This window comes from Garra rufa, chromosome 16 (assembly GCF_049309525.1).
Source record: "Garra rufa chromosome 16, GarRuf1.0, whole genome shotgun sequence".
Taxonomy (NCBI): Eukaryota; Metazoa; Chordata; class Actinopteri; order Cypriniformes; family Cyprinidae; genus Garra; species Garra rufa.
Genome location: NC_133376.1, coordinates 5,430,682 through 5,448,572, shown reverse-complemented (window position 1 = coordinate 5,448,572; position 17,891 = coordinate 5,430,682). Strand labels below are relative to the sequence as shown.

The following is a 17,891-nucleotide window of genomic DNA, read 5'->3' as shown; positions in this document are numbered from 1 at the left end:
AGTGGGCACTTTTTTTCGGACGTTTTGATTTTACTCTCTCGTTCCGCCCGCGTTCCAAAAATATCAAACCCGATTCTTTGTCGCGCATTTTTGACCACGCCGATCGCCCGTCCACTCCCGAGAGTATTTTTCCTGAGACGCTTATCGTTTCAACTCTCATTTGGGAGGTCGAAACGAAGGTTAAAACAGCCTTAGAAGGGGTAACGCCTCCGGACGCTTGCCCACCGAACCGTTTATTTGTGCCAGAGGAATTACGGTCTGAGGTTATTCAGTGGGGCCATTGCTCTAACGTAGCGTGTCATCCAGGAGTCAATCGTACCATACGCTTGGTCAAACAACGGTTTTGGTGGCCTCTTATGGCTCGTGACGTTCGCAGTTTTGTTTTGGCTTGTTCAGTTTGCGCCACTGGTAAGACATCTAACAGACCTCCAGATGGGCTCCTTCAACCGCTGCCGGTCCCTTCGAGACCCTGGTCCCACATCGCTCTAGATTTTGTTACCGCCCTCCCGCCCTCCCAGGGCAACACGGTAGTTTTGACCGTGGTGGACCGGTTCTCGAAGGCGGCCCATTTTATCCCCTTGCCCAAATTACCCTCAGCCAAGGAGACAGCGGTAGCTGTCGTTGACCACGTCTTTCGGATACATGGCCTCCCGACGGACGTGGTCTCTGACAGGGGACCCCAATTTGTATCCAAATTTTGGAAAGAGTTTTGTAAATTACTGGGGGCCACTGTTAGTCTCTCTTCGGGGTTCCATCCTCAAAGCAATGGTCAAACTGAGAGAGCCAACCAAGATTTGGAGAGAACGTTGCGATGTATGGTCACTAGAAACCCTTCCTCCTGGAGCCAACAACTCTCAATGGTGGAGTACGCCCACAATTCGTTACCAGTATCATCTACGGGCCTATCCCCATTTGAAGGTAGTATAGGGTACCAGCCACCAGTTTTTTCCAGTCTGGAATCCGAAGTCGCGGTCCCCTCTGCCCACGCCTTTGTCCAGAGGTGTCATCGCACTTGGACTAGAGCCCGTGAGACTCTGCTCCAAGTGAGAGAGCGCACCAAGGCTAAAGCCGATCGCCACCGGTCTAAGCCTCCCGTATACGTCGTCGGTTCCAAAGTGTGGCTTTCTACCAAGAACATTCCTCTGCGTTCCGTTTCGAATAAACTTGCTCCCAAATTTATTGGCCCGTTTGCTGTCACCAAAATCATTAGTCCGGTGGCAGTCCGCCTCAAACTTCCTCCAGTGTACAGAAGAATTCATCCCGTGTTTCATGTCTCCAAAATTAAACCGTTTTTTTTTTTGCACGTATTAATCCGCCTGCCCCGGTTCCTCCACCGCCGCGACTCGTAGACGGGGAACCCACTTATTCGGTTAATCGCATTCTGGACTCGAGACGGAGGGGGCGCGGATTTCAGTACTTGGTGGACTGGGAAGGTTACGGTCCGGAGGAGAGAAGTTGGATGCCTGCCAGAGACATCCTGGATCACTCTCTTATTGATGAATTTAATCAACAGGTGCAGGAGGCTGGGAACGTCAGGAGACGTTCTTAGGAGAGGGGGTACTGTCACGGTACATGCATCTGTTGTGTTTTTCTCTGTCTCGTTATCATGTGGTATGTGTGTGTGTGTTACGTCATGCTCCCCAGCACGCTGCCAATCAGTCCTCCACAGGTGCATCTCATCATCTCCGGCTATATATACTCACCTCGCTTTCATCTCCTCTGTCGATAGTTCATTCTGGATTTGGGTTCGTGTCAGGATTGTTGGTCGTGTCTTCGTCTCGTTGAATGTGTATTTCGTCAGTGTTCTGGATTTACTCACCTTCACGGGATCATCACGCCACGTCACCGCAGTCATCAAGCCCCTGTGTCACACCAGCCGAGAGATCTCACCACATTGCAGTTTGTTCACTTTGTTTGTCTCAATAAACGTTCATTGCACTGCATTTGCTTCCTCGTCTCTGTTTGCACCGTCACAGTTTCTTTGTGTTGCGCATATTGATTTCTCTTAGAGAGGCTTGCCTCAGCAGCCCAACCTTATGCCGGCGTCAGTACATGCATTATATACAGTAGCTATATGCAGTATTCGCCACTTACTCTAATAATAAAATCTGACTGAGTAATACTTGTGTTTTGGTGATTGGTTAGTTATTTTTGGTTATTATGTTTTAATCAGGTTACTTGTCTGGCGTTAATAAAGCGTTAACGTCGAGCCCTGGAGTCTATGTGCCAGGGCTCTGTATCGGGCCGCACCGACCCTGTCATGATCGGGGCTGTGGGTTTCCCTCAGCCACCTGAGGTCGCTGTTCTTGCACTGCACTTCCTTGATTGTGTTCACCGGTCTTTGTCATTAGCACTGATCACCCACATCTGTACACTATCTGGACTATAAGAACTCTCACTGCTCACTCCGCATTCATGTCTGCATTGTCTCTAGTCCTGTTTGTATTCTGTGTTCCGAGTTCCTTGACCTTTGATTTTGTTCCTGATATTGTTTATTTTATATTTCAGTTTATGTTTAGTTGTGCCGTGTTGGCCTTTTTGTTTGTTTAGTTTGTTTTCATTTCATTAAAAATACTCACCTGCATTTGGACCCAGACCTCATCCTTATTCAACGTGACAGACCCAATTTAAACCCTGGCCATAGTGAAATATGACAGTAAAAGGAAACAGTTTATGCTAATGCTTGTTATAGAGCTTCTTGCTGCAATGCTGAGAATGCTGCAAGCGTCTGCAATGCGTTATGAATTATGGTGTGACAACATGCTGCGCTTGTGAAGCTAGAAGCGTTTACATTCACAGACTTGCATAGAGTAGATGATAATACTTCAAATTATACTAAATCATGGTCATACTGTCAAAACATTGTGCATATATTAAACATTTGATGGTGGCACTTTACACGTGCCTCCTGGACCACTGTATGTGCATGACTCCACACACATTTTTCAAAATGATTTTCTGTGCCAATCAACAGCATGTCACAGACGTTGTTGATAAAGCTTAAGTATTTAATCTAGAATATGCCTTTTAAGTTAAAAGGGGCCTATTATGCTCTTTTACAAAGTATTTTGTTTTAGGGGTGCACTAGAAAACGCATTGTTTTTCACATATTTTACATTATTACAATAGCTTTCTCCCCAGGCTGGCACAAATGGCTCGATTAGTTCCGGGTTTGATGAAGGCCCGCCTTCCAAAAAACGAAATGCGTTGTGATTGGTTAGCAGTCCCACTGCATTGCGATTGGCGAACAGCTTAGACGGCGTTTTAGTCCTGCCACGCACCTTCCCAAAGCAGCAAGTTCCATGTGACTTTTAGCGTAAGCTAGATTAAAGTGATTCTTATATTTTTAAATATGGATATAAAGGAGGCTTTTATTGTGTTTACATTAGCCGCTTTGGAGTGGACTTCGAGATTAGTAACTTTGTGGATGTTTTTTATGCCCAAACATTCGCACCACACACTGGCTAAAATTCAAAAAGTTAAAAAGCATAATAGGACCCCTTTAAGGCTTAACATTTCACCTGGTCTTTGTCTGAATATACAGTTTTTAACCAGATTTAGTCTGTGGATCATCTGAAATACCTAAGAGTGCAAATGTTTATGACACAGCTTCATCAACAATCTCCAGCACTGCTCCTTAAACCACTTAATAACAGCCTTTTGTCTTGGTCAGCATCTATATGTGTGGGATGCTAAAATAAATCTCTTCATCTGGAAGTCACAGTCTTTCTTTGAACATCACCTGGTGAGTCTCTAAAGCCGCCATTATTCTAACGAGTCTGTTTTTTTCTCACGCAGCTAAAAGCAATCACTCCAAGCTGTCGGAGTCCAAACAAAAGGTTTGTATCTTGAGGTTTGTTTCTGCCCCGCGGTGGTCTGTATACACAGACATAACAGGAAAAATATACAACTTCTCACAGTTATGGCACGTCACCATAAATCATCTTCAGGAGGTGGATTGCTTTTTTTGAGGGTGCCTTCCGAAGAGATTTGGAGGCACTGGAGGGCATGACATATAGCTATAACGCTGACAGCGGGACCTATAAGCGGCTAACTGAAGCCACATGCAGCCAAGTGCCATTCTGCTTTACGCTCACTGCTAATTTATAGCTGTGATTTCAGCTGGCTCTGATCAGCCCCCTGGTAAGATCTGTGGAAACCGTTTCGGCATCTTGTCAGGAGAAATAACCCAGAATTTCACACGATTGAGTGAGTCAGCTGACGCTTTGATCAACTGGTCGAAAACCAATTGGTTACAAATACAGAGCTGGACTGTGTTACGAAGATAAACAATCCCCCTGTGAATCGTTAAAAAAGACTTCAACCATAAATTCTCTTATTATTTACCAACACACGTCGTTCCAAACCTGCATGTTTTTGTTATTTTCAACAGTATGGAAAAATAAAATTAATTTTAATAATTTATGCACCTTTAAAGGTAAAAGTCACACTTTAGTTTGGGGACCAATTCTAACTATTGACCAGTTGTTAGCATGCATAGAATACATGCATACACTGTAAAAAGTTTTCACCAGTTTTAACTTAAAAACTTAAGTTTAGCAGCTGCCTTAAAATGTTAAGTTAAATCAACTTAAGTCATTTAAACTCACAAGTTAAATCAACTAATTTTTATTGTAATAAGTTCAAATGACTTGTAGTTTTAAGCTGATTTAACTTAAAAACTTAAGGCAGCTGCTTAACTTAGGTTTTAAGTTAAATCTGGTGAAATTTTTTTACAGTTGTTTATTAGTACTTATGAAGCACATATAGTATGTCACAAAAGTGAGTACACCCCTCACATTTCAGCAACCATTTTAGTATATCTACTCAGGGGACAATACTATAGAAATTAAATTTGTATATATTTTAGAATAGCCAATGTGCAGCTTTTAGAGCAGTATCGATTTACTGTCCCCTGGAAATTACTCAACATACAGCCATTATTGTCAAAATAGCTGGCAACAAAAGTGAGTACAAGTGAACCTGTCCAAAGTGTTAATATATTGTGTTAGCACCATTGTTATCTGGCACTGTCTTAATCATCCTGGGCATGGAATTGACCAGAGCTGCACAGATTGTTGCTGGGATCCTCTTACACTTCTCTATAATTAGACACATGGTGCTTCTCCACCTTACACTTGACGATGCCCCACAGGTGCTTACAGTTTTTCTCAATTGCTAAAACACTATAACCAGTCTTTTGAACTAAAATTTCAAAACTATAACGCCATTTCTCAAAAAGCACACCCATTTCCCTAAACATTAAACACTATTCCCTGCTTTGACACATGAGTTATATTTGGTGAACTGTTACTGCAAAACTCTACACACAAATCCCTACATTTCTCAGTGCTTACACCATGTGGTCATTTAGAAAGCACAAGCATTCAATATTGTTCACTCAAGTCTGCGAAGTTTGAGCTCAATTAGCACACAATTACCCAACTGGAAACACTAGGAGTCAAAATTTAGCACACACTAATCAGAATCTTCAATGGAGATAAAAGAGCCAAAGTCAGCTTACAGTGTTTCTCAGTCACTTTGGTGCATTTCTCAGATCAGAAATGAAATTGCCAAAACTACTTGTTCAACATCCACATCATCTAGTCTCTTGTGCACATCATAAAAAGTGTCTCTTTCTTCTGATCAAGTTGTGATTGCTTTGGCACATTCATACAACTGATTATATACATTTGTCTGCGGTTTCCTACATTATCAGTTGCTATTGTCATGTTGCTCAAAATGTATTATATATTTCTCTGTGCAAAAGTCTTACCCCTCAAAACATCAAGTCATTAGCTCATCGTATAAGTCATTACCTACTGTAAATGCAAAATTTTTGATCTAGTTGTCATAAACTGTCAATCATATATTCTACACATTTCTATTAGACTTTTTGTAAATTTGCCATGAATTATTCAAGTGAATCTTGACTTTCACTAATGAAGAATAATATAGATCAACCAATGATAAAGCAGTTCTCTGAAAAAGCTCAAAGGTACATTTCATGAACCTTCAATTGGAAAGCATATATAGACAGAGGACAACGCAGGAGTTACAAATTCTGACAGTGGACTTTCTCATTTTTATTTTCACCTTTGTGCCCATATTTCCTTTTCTTTTCTGTTTCACAATGACGTTGTAATGCATTTTTTTTTTTTGTCAGACCACTAGTACAAGTGTAACTTTGAATCCTATTCAGTCTTTTTCAATCAATATCCCACCTATAGTAATGTGTAATTTTGAAGAGGAAGAGTAGGAGGTGAAAGAGGAAGAGGAGGAGAAGAAGGAGAAGGATGATGACGACAACGACAACATGGAAGAGACAGGAAGGGCAAGGGAAAGAAGACAAGCAGTCTCATATATTTTAGTTGATGGGTGCCAGGGTTGAATCAGGCATGCAAGAGGATTTGACCCCTGCTGCCTGGCCAGGGCTAATTTAGCCTGTGATGCTGAAGAGGTTCTTTGGCCTGTTCCAGACCAAACACAGGATGTTGGGCAGAATAATTATTTTGTTGTTGTTTGCTGTTTTGTTCTGTTTTCTACAGTACATTACTGTAAAGTAAGAAATAAAACACTTGCAAATACATACATTTGTTGTGTTCATCATGTGAAAAGTTTTTTTTTATTGTTTTAGTAGTATTGTTTTGAATTTATCTCATCAGTGTGTAAAACTGTGTTGTAGTGTGAGTTTTTTTGAGGATTTGTGTGTCATGTCTGAGAGCAAAGTTTGGTTTTTCAGCAAGATTGAGTTGTTTTGAGTGGAGAGCTTCATTTTGACCTCAATATAGGAAGTTTGGGGAATTGAGTTAGGAGTTGTGGATTTGTGTTTAGAGTTTCGCAAATAAGAGGCATAATTTCAAGAAATGTGTTTAAGCAATTGAGAAAAACTGTAATAGGGTTCAGGTCTGGAGACATACTTGGCCACTCCATCACCTTCACCTTCAGATTCCTCAGCAAGGCAGTTGTCATCTGGTGGTGTGTTTGGGGTTATCATGTTGGAAAACTGCCATTCGGCCTAGTTTCTGGAGGAAAGGCATCATGTTCTGCTTCAGAATGTACAGTACATAATGGAATCCATGTTTCCCTCAATGAACTGCAGCTCTCCAGTACCAGCAGCACTCATGCAGCCCAGGACCTGATGCTACCACCACCATGCTTGACTGTAGGCAAGACACAATTTTCTTTGTACTCCTCACCAGGGCATCTTCACACATGCTGGACACCATCTGAGCCAAACAAGTTTATCTTATAGTCTCATCAGACCACGGGACATGGTTCCAGTAATTCATGCTCTTGGACAGGTTGTCTTCAGCAAACTGTTTGTGGACTTTCTTTTGAGCCAGCTTCAGATGAGTTTTCCATCTGGAACAATGCCTATGCAAACTGACTTGTTGCAGTGTGCGGCGTATGGTCTGAGCACTGACAAGCTGACCTTCTACTTCTGCAACCTTTAAAACAATGCTGGCAGCACTCATGCATCTGTTTTTTGAAGCCAGGTTCTGCACCTGACACACAGAACGAGTGCTCAACTTCATTGATCAACCCTTGCAAGGCCTGTTCCGAATGGAACCCATCTCGAAAAACCTCTGTATGACCCTGACCACTGTAATGTAAGTCAATTTCAGGGTTGCTATACAAGCTGCACATTGACTACTGTAAAATATATCCAAGTTTTATTTCTTTAGTATTGTCCCTTGAGAAGATATACTAAAATGGCTGCTGAAATGTGAGGGGCGTACTCACTTTTGTGCGATACTGTATATTGTAGTTAATAGTGAACTACTACATTCAACTGAGCACCATTATTTTGAGTTTCTTGTTAGTAGATAGTAGCTACTAGAAAGTTAATAGTGCATTAGTCATTTGTTCTTGTGTAGGTACTCATTAATGATGGAACAGTAACATTTGCGAATAAAGCACCGTTTCCATTCAACGAGCCAAAGAGAACAAAATCGTCACTTCCTGATAAACTGGCACTAAATATCACTAAGAAGAAGAAGCCACTTAATATAATAATTTCAGGGTGACACGGTAAATGTACTTTCCCAGTAGTGCTGATATCAGCAGATATCTGATACATTCTTATCTTTAGTTTATTCAGTATAAAACTCTTTCCTAATCCCTGGCCATCTCAGGGTAAACCAAACATGCTTGAAGCATGTTCATGTATAATCTTCTCTGATCTTCTGAAGCAGGGTAATGTTTTGAATTAGATGTTTATGATGTCTTTGTCTGTTACCCAAAGAAAAAAGAATCTTTGTATCTTTATACAAAGATAGCCTGGCCAAGCATTCTTTGAAGGGATTCAAATAAAAATGGGATTTGTGATTTGGTTTGCCTCAGGAAAATGCCACAGAAGGCACCAGACACTGATATTCAACTAAACAGAACTACTTTCAAAGGTTAAGTATGTATTTACACAAATGATCTAAAGAACAAGGAAGAACTGCAGTCCATTTGTCCAGAACCTTAACATTAACTGCAGGTCCATTCTAACAACAACATTTAAGCACCATTTATAGCTTCCTATTACTTACTTACATAATTTACATTACTTTAATGATCTGGTTAAATGCATATGAAGTAATGTGATTTTAAAATAAAGTAAATTTGTCCTTACGCTTCCACAACATATCCTTAATGATATTACACAAAGAAGTGATATTACAGTAGTATTTCATATGTAGACACTTATGTTGGTTCCATCAAGCTCATAGTTCAACTCTTAAGGCGAGACACTGCAGGTGAATAGGGTAAAAAAAATAACTAATAGTTATACCTTACTTACCCAGTTGATTGATTACATTGATAATTGTAAACATTTTTTGTATTACAACTTTTCTAAAATGTTAGTTTTAAATATGCAAGTGAGGCATTATTTAATGAAATATGTGCTAATTTGCATACATTTATAGTACAAAAATCTAAACACTGGATGAGGTCAGTTTCAAAATTCTTGTTTAATTTTTTTGACATATTAGAGTCAAATGTTTTTACAGAGGGAATTTTGGGTATCTCAGTATGTCACTCCATAATTCAGAAAAAACTTAGAACAGACAGAAAACAATATATTTTTACAATTTGGGGGGGAATAAAATGTATAAAATCAAGCAAATTATATATGAACAAATCCTTCTGTAAAAAGGATATAGACAGGAATAAAAAAAGTTTGGTGTGCTACTGAAATGGAGATTTATGGCTCAGTGTAGGAGAAAAAAACTCATTTTGAGAAAAAAGCCTTTAAAAATAAGGAATGGTAAATGAAATCTATTGACACAAATAGATAAAGTGCCAAAAAAGAAACACCTAACCATGTTTTTTTGGATGTTTTTTTACCACTAGTCTGAAAAAAAAAAGCCCAAAATCTCAAACTTGACAGGTGCATGAAAAAACAGTGTTTTTGCCTGCAGTGTCTCCCCTTAAGGAAAAAAACAGTGACAAATGTTTTTACACATATATAAATAAATGTATTATTCTTAAGACAAGGAAACATCTTTAACTTCGGGTTCTGGGAATATAATTAATTAACCACTGACCTTCAACCGTGTAACATTCAACATTTCTAATTTATGTGCATCCCTGTATATATATCACAGCTCACCAAAACGGAATGCTACAACCAGAATGTATTATTAATATATAATAAGAAGACTAAGAAGTTTTAATTCTAATAAGAAGGAAGTTTGTTTACAGCTCTCACCTCGCACGAAGACGAAGATGCTATCTGCCGTGGTCCCATCGATGATAGCTTTGATGTCCTGGTAGAAGCAGCGGTAGTATCCTGAGTCATTGGCCTGGGTGTTGGTCAGTATTAAGGTCTTGCAGTAGGGTTTCCCAGGCTCCCCTTGACACTCCTGCACCCTGACTGCTCTGTGGCCTGGGGTGTCTGTGGGTGACTGCTGATCCTGGCGATCAGTAAACTCCACTTTACTCAAAAACACTTCAGGCCAGCTCCAGTCCAGAATCCGCTGTCCCCTGGTGGAATGGGTCAGGTGATCACATTAAAATCAGTGCCAATCTAAATGTTTATGAACTTGAGGGTCTAAATTCTAAGTAAAAAAGTGGTTTATACCCCAACAGTTTATCTTATTGACAAAACCGACTATTGCTGACTAGATAAAGATTAAGTCTCCTCATCTAGGCCCTTCCTTCAGTGTAAATCTATGCAGATTTTTTATAAGTCTAAACATTTAGAAAAGTAACAGTACAACTCTCTTAATATGACATTAAGGTTTGTACCACAAATGGAGCATTGGCTTGAACGCCATAATGTAATCCTTAAGGTTAGAGGAGGGTGGTTGTTTAAATCCTGGGTTCTAGGCTTTGAAAAGTAATAACAGTAATGTTTGAAAATTGACATTTAACCTGATGTGTTCCTCAATCAGATTATGAAATACAGTGATTTCTGAATGCCAGCCATGAGTTTGCGTAACACTGTTCATCGGTCACACTATGCGGTGGTCCAAAAATATGCTTTTCTCTCAAAGGTATATGTTTGTAATTGTTAAAAAACTATTTATTCTGGAAATTCCTGGTGAGAAATGTCTGTAAATTTTGAAGGGATTAGAGCTAAATATGTTGGATCGCCTCCCTGCGTGTTCAAACCACATTTATTTCTAATCGTACCATCCAATCACTTCCAAATTCAACATTTTCCTTGTTTTCGTAATAGCTCACAGGCTTATCCGACTATTCAATCAAAAATGACTGAATCTGTCTTGACTGTTTATTTAACTAGAAATTTTATCCCATTTGACGCCAACAAAAAAAAAATAACCTAGATGCTTTAGGGTAGTCATTGTTTAACGTTCCCATGGACTTTTTTAAATCAACATAAATAAGAGTGTCAATAAGAGTAACAGAAATAATGTATATAAATCAGTGACAGCAAATTTTGATTTAGTTTTAGTCACAGTCATTTGACTAAAATGCCATTTAGTTTTAGTCATCTGAATTGTTTTAGTTTTAGTCTAGTTTTAGTCAACTAAATATCATAAGATTTTAGTCGACTAAATCTACAGTAGATTTATGCAGCTAAAATCTAATGGGTTTAGTTACAGTGCAATGCATTTATTAAACATTTCTCTGAAATGACCAAACTCATTATATAGGTTTCATATTAAGGTTTTATCATAATAGACACCGATTTAACTGCTGTGACATGCAACATGCCTTTATATTAAAATTAAATGAAACCACTTCTCATAAAAAAACAAGAACATGGTCTTCTTTTCAATGAAATACTTATAAAGGCTAATTATGCATTCTTTATAACAACTTTGAGCGGACATTTATTTATATAAATGAATTCAGATTCATCTTTATTACGGCAACTAAAGTGACTCAGTCAAGAGCAGTGAGTGATTTTCTGACTTTCTTTTGTTGGTTTATTAACATGAATGCCACAGAAAATAGCAACTAAATTAGGCTGTTGTCCCTTTAAAACCGAATGCAATACACGTCTGATAGTCTCCCAATTGTTTATGTTTACCTAAGATGTAACCGAGTGTGTTACCATGAATACTCATCAAAATGGAACAATTCAACATCATTTTTTGTGTATTTCTCCGTTCTAACTCAGAAAACCGGACCGAATTTAGCTGTCTTTTTCGTCATCAAATTTCTGTTTTTCTCTTCCTCCCAGATGACATTTTTGAACGTTTTATGAGATGTGAAGCAAATGTATGCTAGCTTATGTCCCACAGGATTGATCAAAAGACTATGATACAGTTCATATATGTACGCATCTAACCTCCTTACCGCGCAGCAGATTCGTTCCGAATAAATCTCTTCCTAAATTGTCTCTCTCTAACATTTTCGTCTCGTTTTTATTCGTTGACGAAAATGTCAATAGATTTTCATCATAGTTTTTGTCATTCAGAACGAGTTTTCATTTCGTTATCGTCTGTGAAAAAATGTTGTTGACAAAAAATTAGGATGAAACGAAATTAACACTGATATAAATGTAAAAGTCAATTTTAGGCTCTGTAACTGGTCAAGGTCTTTTGACCTTAACTAGTGTAAATAGCTCTGTGGTGTGGTTAATTAACTTTTATTTAAAATAAATAAATGCTGTTTAAGATTGTTTAAGACAAAATGATAGTGAAGTTTTTAATAAAGAGTTTAGTATATAAGGTCAAGTACCCATTAATAGATCATTTGATTGTACCTGCATGTAATGGTCAGTGTGTCGTTAGCGTTAATCACAAGCTGGTCTTTGGTGTTGTCAAGGGTGGGTGGACTCATAGAAAACCCAGTCACCAGACCTACAGGAAGAGAAGAGCATCATCATTATCATTAGTACATTCACAGCAGAATCTAAGACAGTGGTTCTCAACTCTGCTCTGCACATTTTGTTTTTTCTTTCTTATTAAACACAAATAATTCAGATCACCAGCTCATTAGGAGTAAGCCTCATGAATTAAACCAATTATGTCACATAATAGAGACATACAAAATGTGCAGAGCAGTGGGTCTGGAGTTGAGAAGCACTGATCTAAGAAACAATCAAATTCCCTTTATGTTCCAGCACTAATAATCACTCCTGACAGATCGTTGGATGTCATTTCACTGTGTGGTGGAGCTAAGGTCAAGTGTGTTGTTTGGGTTTTTAGTCCAATATAAATTACATTGCAGTTGCATTTAAAGTTTACACAATTTCTTTGGCATGTGGAATTCGTGCCTCACTTTATAAGTTCAATGACAACTGAAGTGAGTTTAAGGGAAACATTAACAATATTTTGTGGGCAAAGAGGCTCCGTTGTCAGCAGAAGAAGTACAGCTTAGACAGAAATCACTTCAAAACCAGGCGGCTTTCTGTTGGCAAGTTCAAAGAACTCACATGACCAACGAGAAAGCAGTGGAAAGTATTGAAATAACTAGGTTTCCCCCGAGTAAAATCACCAAACGCAGCAGTAAATGTGACCACACTTTTAATTCATTTAAATAAATTTTCTATAATTTTGCCATGTTTGTTTTTGTACTGCACCAATTTTCTCATCTGAATGTTTTTGCGAAGACATTGCCTCCCTTGCCCCCTTGGACAAAATGCACCTTATATCATTAATTACCTGGGATTGATTTTCACATCATTAGGTGTTTCATTGGATTACTCATGCAACCATCAACAGATGTGCTTCATTGTTTATTACAGGGCTTTTTAATTAGTTCATTTAGCACATTGAAAGGCCCTTAATCTGGTTTGTGTTACGCTGACAGTGGGGCAGAAAGGTCATTGCGCACACGTTAATTGGTCTATGAGTGCTGATAGTATAAATGTCTCCTGTTGCTCTCAGAGGACACGGGCGTATGAACATGCCAAGAGGAGTTATGAGATGCACCTGGATCTATTCAACACCAAATTCTAACAAGAAGAGCATCAAAAGGAGCCTCCAAATCATTTCACAAATTACATCAATAAGTGTTACTTTCCCTGACGAGTTTATCAAAGGAAAATACAGTGGAAATGAGTACACAAAACCCTGTCAGAGAAAAGTACAACCATTTATGCAACTGAATACAGTCCGAACTTTGTGTTTCTAATTTATTTTCCTGATGTGATTTATTACTGAATAAGCAGGACATCTTTAAATTACTGGCAAGGTTTTAGAAAGGCTGAATTACCACAGATTTCTAAAACAATACTGTAACAAGACATTGATATGTGAAAGTGAACTACTCCTACTACTAATTTATTTGTTGTTTAATGTTGTCTATGTAAAAAGTGGAGACAATTTTTTTAAGTTAAATAAACTAAATGAATCAAATACACTAATAGTCTGAAAATAAGCTAAAGCATTCCACAAAAAGCTTCATTAATCATAAATTCCTTATCTACAACCAAACCTTTGAGGAATTCAGAGAACGTTGCCTGTGACATTTTTGTAAAGTACCTTAAAATTTCAGTTTTCTTTAGCAGTTTTGTATTCATATATGTAAGCAATAATCAACAGCCTTCGCTTCGTGCTGGGTGGTTCTTTGCCTCTGTGTCATGCATTTAAAATTCATTAATGCACAGCAAGCCATTGATTATCCCGCTTATTTCATGGTCATTTGCATTAAACTGTTTTACTGCATACCTGCCAGCCAATCAGAATCCAGTATTGTCATGTACATTACCATGCTAAACACTCTGAGAGTTGTCATGATAGAAATATATTAGTTTTTTAAAGAAATGTATTATTTCTACACTGAGGCACAGTTCAAGTGGCATCTTCTCTTTCTCTTCAGATAGGCAGAGCAAACTGCTTTTCATGCCTGTCCCTTTTGACTCCATGGACACTATAAGCACACATGTCAATCACAAGGAATATTTCTGGAAGAGTGCATTTCATGTGCACAATCCATCTGTTTCAGGCGCATCCGGCCTCAAAAGCCCACAATAGAATTTTGTAAATATTTGATGGCGAGTCAATGACCTGTTTACAGTTGAACATGAACATCCTGGTGGTTTTTCTACAGCAGTATTTTCAGCACTGAGGATTTATTGTTAGGTATCGCCAGTCTATGGATAAATGTGAAATATGAGGGCTCACATTTATTATTGTTTTTTCTAAAAACCTGTGCATATTATATCTGCTTTCGTCTTAACTACCAGTTTGAGTGCAATATAATCTATCTGAATCCCGAGCCAACAGCCGGAAGGGATAAAACTAACCACGGATTATTTTGTGAGCTTTAATAAAGTGATTTTTGTTCTGCAGAATTTAACCAGTAGTTGAGCCAATGATTTAGAGCCAGTGTAATTAAACTTACAGTCCCAACCAATTGTTTTCTTAAATTTCAACAATTGTGTTCCTTACAACACTGAGGCACGCTATAGAAAAGCAATGGCTGCAATCACGGATCCCAACATTTCACCTTTTCATGCTTAGTCCTCAAACATGACAGCCTAATCTCACAGCAATTTGTACATATTTTACGAGGTGACGAATTTGCACGACCTCACTCATACGAATTCAGACATTTTTGGCTAAATCGTACGTATGAATTCCCCAATTCGTATGAATTTGTATGACAAACACGATTTTTAATACTGTAGTTGATGTGGAAGAGCTACTGGTAAAATCAGAAAATGTGCATTATGCTCTGCCTACGCTGTCAGTACATTTTGAAATCAACACATTTCTAAAAATGTGCAGATTTTTCATCCAAAAAGCAGAAATCAAAGGAGCCTGTTTAGCAGGAGCATCTATAACCTTAACAGCACAGTTAGTGTTTTAAAGGGCTCCTATTATGCTCTTTAGCAAAGTCTTTGTCTTGTTTTGGGAGTGCACTAGAACATGCTCTCATGCTTGGTGGTTTGAAAACACATTATTTTTCACATAATTTACATTATTACAATAGCTTTCTCCCCAGGCTGGCACAAATGGCTCGATTAGTTCTGGGTTTGATGAAGGTCCGCCTTCCGAAAAATGAAATGAGTTGTGATTGGTTAGCAGTCCCACTGCGTTGCAATTGGAGAACAGCTTAGACAGTGTTTCAGTCCTGCCACACCCCTTCCCAAAGCAGCAAGCTCTGTGTACAACTGTTAGCGCAAGCTAGAGTAATTCTTACGTTTTAAATATGGATATTTTTCTAACAAAAACACATCAGATCACTAAAGGAGGCTTTTAATGACCCCTCTGGAGTCATGTGAGGCACTTTTTATTAAGGATCGACTTGTTTTGGACTGATGGAGAGAAACACTTGTCTATGCCGTTATAAAGCTTGGGAGTGCCAGGATTATTTTTAATATAACTCCGACTGCATTCGTCTGAAAGAAGGAAGTCATATACACCTAGGATCCATGGAGGGTAAGTAAAAAAAACGCTACAGTAGTGTTGGTCCTATCGTCAGCCTGCAAGATCGCGATACATGATATTATCATCATTGTGCTAATTTATTTAATTATTTACACGCCCGAAATCAGCTCCAACATAAGGCTACTGAAGCTATCTACACTGTATGATGAATAAATCTCTTACCACACACTGCACACGTATACGGCATGGCTCTGACGTGACCACTGATGATCGTCACTCTAGTCAATGCTTGTGTTTATATCAGCCACGGCTCCCCATGTGTTTTGACACTCTATACCACACACGTCAACAGCGCGGCTCCAGCACGGCTACCGGAGAGGTTCACGGACACTTTAGTCAATGCTCGCGTTTATACCAGCTGCCCTGCGGCTCGCTGAAGCATCCCAGAAGCAGCTGCCCTTGCTACATCACTAAAGTTAGGCGAATCCCCCACCTCATCCCTCCCCACCAGCCAACGATTCTAATTTCCGAACTGATTTATTTGAATGATATTCGAATGGACCGCGTTGTGACATCCGGAAAACAAACGCTGTAGTCCATTCGTTGTAGTTCTTGAAAAGGGATTTTTTTTTTTTACTAAATATCACTTTGTAGATGTTTTTACACACTGGTTAAAATACAAAAAGTGAAAAAGCATAATACACTCTTAAAAAGGATGTGTTAAAAACAACACAGCCTGTGTTGTTTCTTAACACACCTTTGTGTCTTGTTAAGGACAACACATTTTGTGTTAGTTTTAACTCAACCAGTGTGTTATTCCAGCTAACACAGAAAATGTGTTGTTTTTTTCTACACACTATTGTGTTATAAATACACAATTTGTGTCAAGTATGTGTTATTTTTAACAAATTTTGTATGCAATAAAGACACTGCAAACTACTGTATAGTTTAAACACAATTTATTAACTTTTTTAAATTTATTAATTGCTACTAACAATTACATAAAAACTCAAAAAGGTTCAAAAAAGAGAGGTAAACAATCACAATACAGTCACTTCAACATTTTAATTGTTCCTTGAGTGAAAAGTTGTTAATGGTTTATAAAGTTTGTACTTTAAATTAAAAAAATGTGGTATTTGACAACCTCTTAAGCATTAATCGTTTTATTTACATATTTTCATCTGCATACAACTGATGGTGATGGTCGGTGAGATGAAGTCTCTCGTTCGTCTCCTATCAGTAACTGCCACAAGCGCTTCAGTGGTGGCTTACATTCAAAGCTGCAAGAGTAAAATAAAGATACTTTTGTTATTTATAGGCTACACATAGCGAATATTGTAAAATAGCGATAGCTAAAAAGGCAAGAAAAGCTTAAGCATCAGAGATTATGTTAGCGTTAGGGCAATTTGCACAATACTTGGCACCACTAATGTTCATTTTCAAAGAGAAAGACACGACGAACGAATGCATTTCCTCATGTGAAGCACTACGACGTGTCAATGATTAATTAAGAGCGATTCTGTTCACAATTAATCTAACAAAAGAAACTATAAAGCTTGTTCAAATAAGCTCCCACCGCTGAGTTGTGCAGCAGGCGCAGGCGCAGCTCGCATCGGCATTCGTGAGGCAGTTTTCCGGCTACCACGTATTTGTGCCAAATGCCCCTCGACCGTCTCCAAACGATCACAAAAGACATTTTAAAAACTTATAATGGCAAATACAAATACTTCTTACCTTCACACATCGAAGTTATGTCCTGACGATGAAAACTTGAAGCGTGAGGAACTTTGCTTGTGTCAGAAGAATAACGGCTCATGAAGTGAGGCAAGCAGCAATGTGATTGGCTGATATTTAACACATATTGTGTTGGACACACTGTGTTGGATATTTTCTTTTTTCTTTTTCATTTTTAACACACATTTAACACAAAATGACACAAAATGTGCTAAAATTAACACATCCTTTTTGAGAGTGTAGGACCCCTTTAAGAACAACAACCATTACGATTTTGACTGCATACACAAAACACGTCAAGACTAAATCAGCAAACAGTATAGTGGAAGTCATGTTCATAAAACCTGGATAGTTGGATCACCAAGATGAACTCCAGCATCCGCCCTGATAGCTCAATTGCCTGACTTGAAT

General features: G+C 38.5%; 1 protein-coding gene across 1 annotated transcript in view; it reads right to left on the bottom strand.

The window, feature by feature from the left end:
* LOC141289010 (vascular endothelial growth factor receptor 3-like) overlaps nucleotides 1-17,891 on the bottom strand; it is a 96,312-nt gene that overhangs the window by 70,480 nt on the left and 7,941 nt on the right. The window contains exons 2-3 of the mRNA XM_073821201.1: nucleotides 12,173-12,269; nucleotides 9,704-9,978 (exon numbers count right to left, since the gene is read on the bottom strand). Of these exons, the coding sequence (XP_073677302.1) occupies nucleotides 9,704-9,978; nucleotides 12,173-12,269 (372 nt within the window). The remainder of the gene's footprint in view (nucleotides 1-9,703; nucleotides 9,979-12,172; nucleotides 12,270-17,891) is intronic.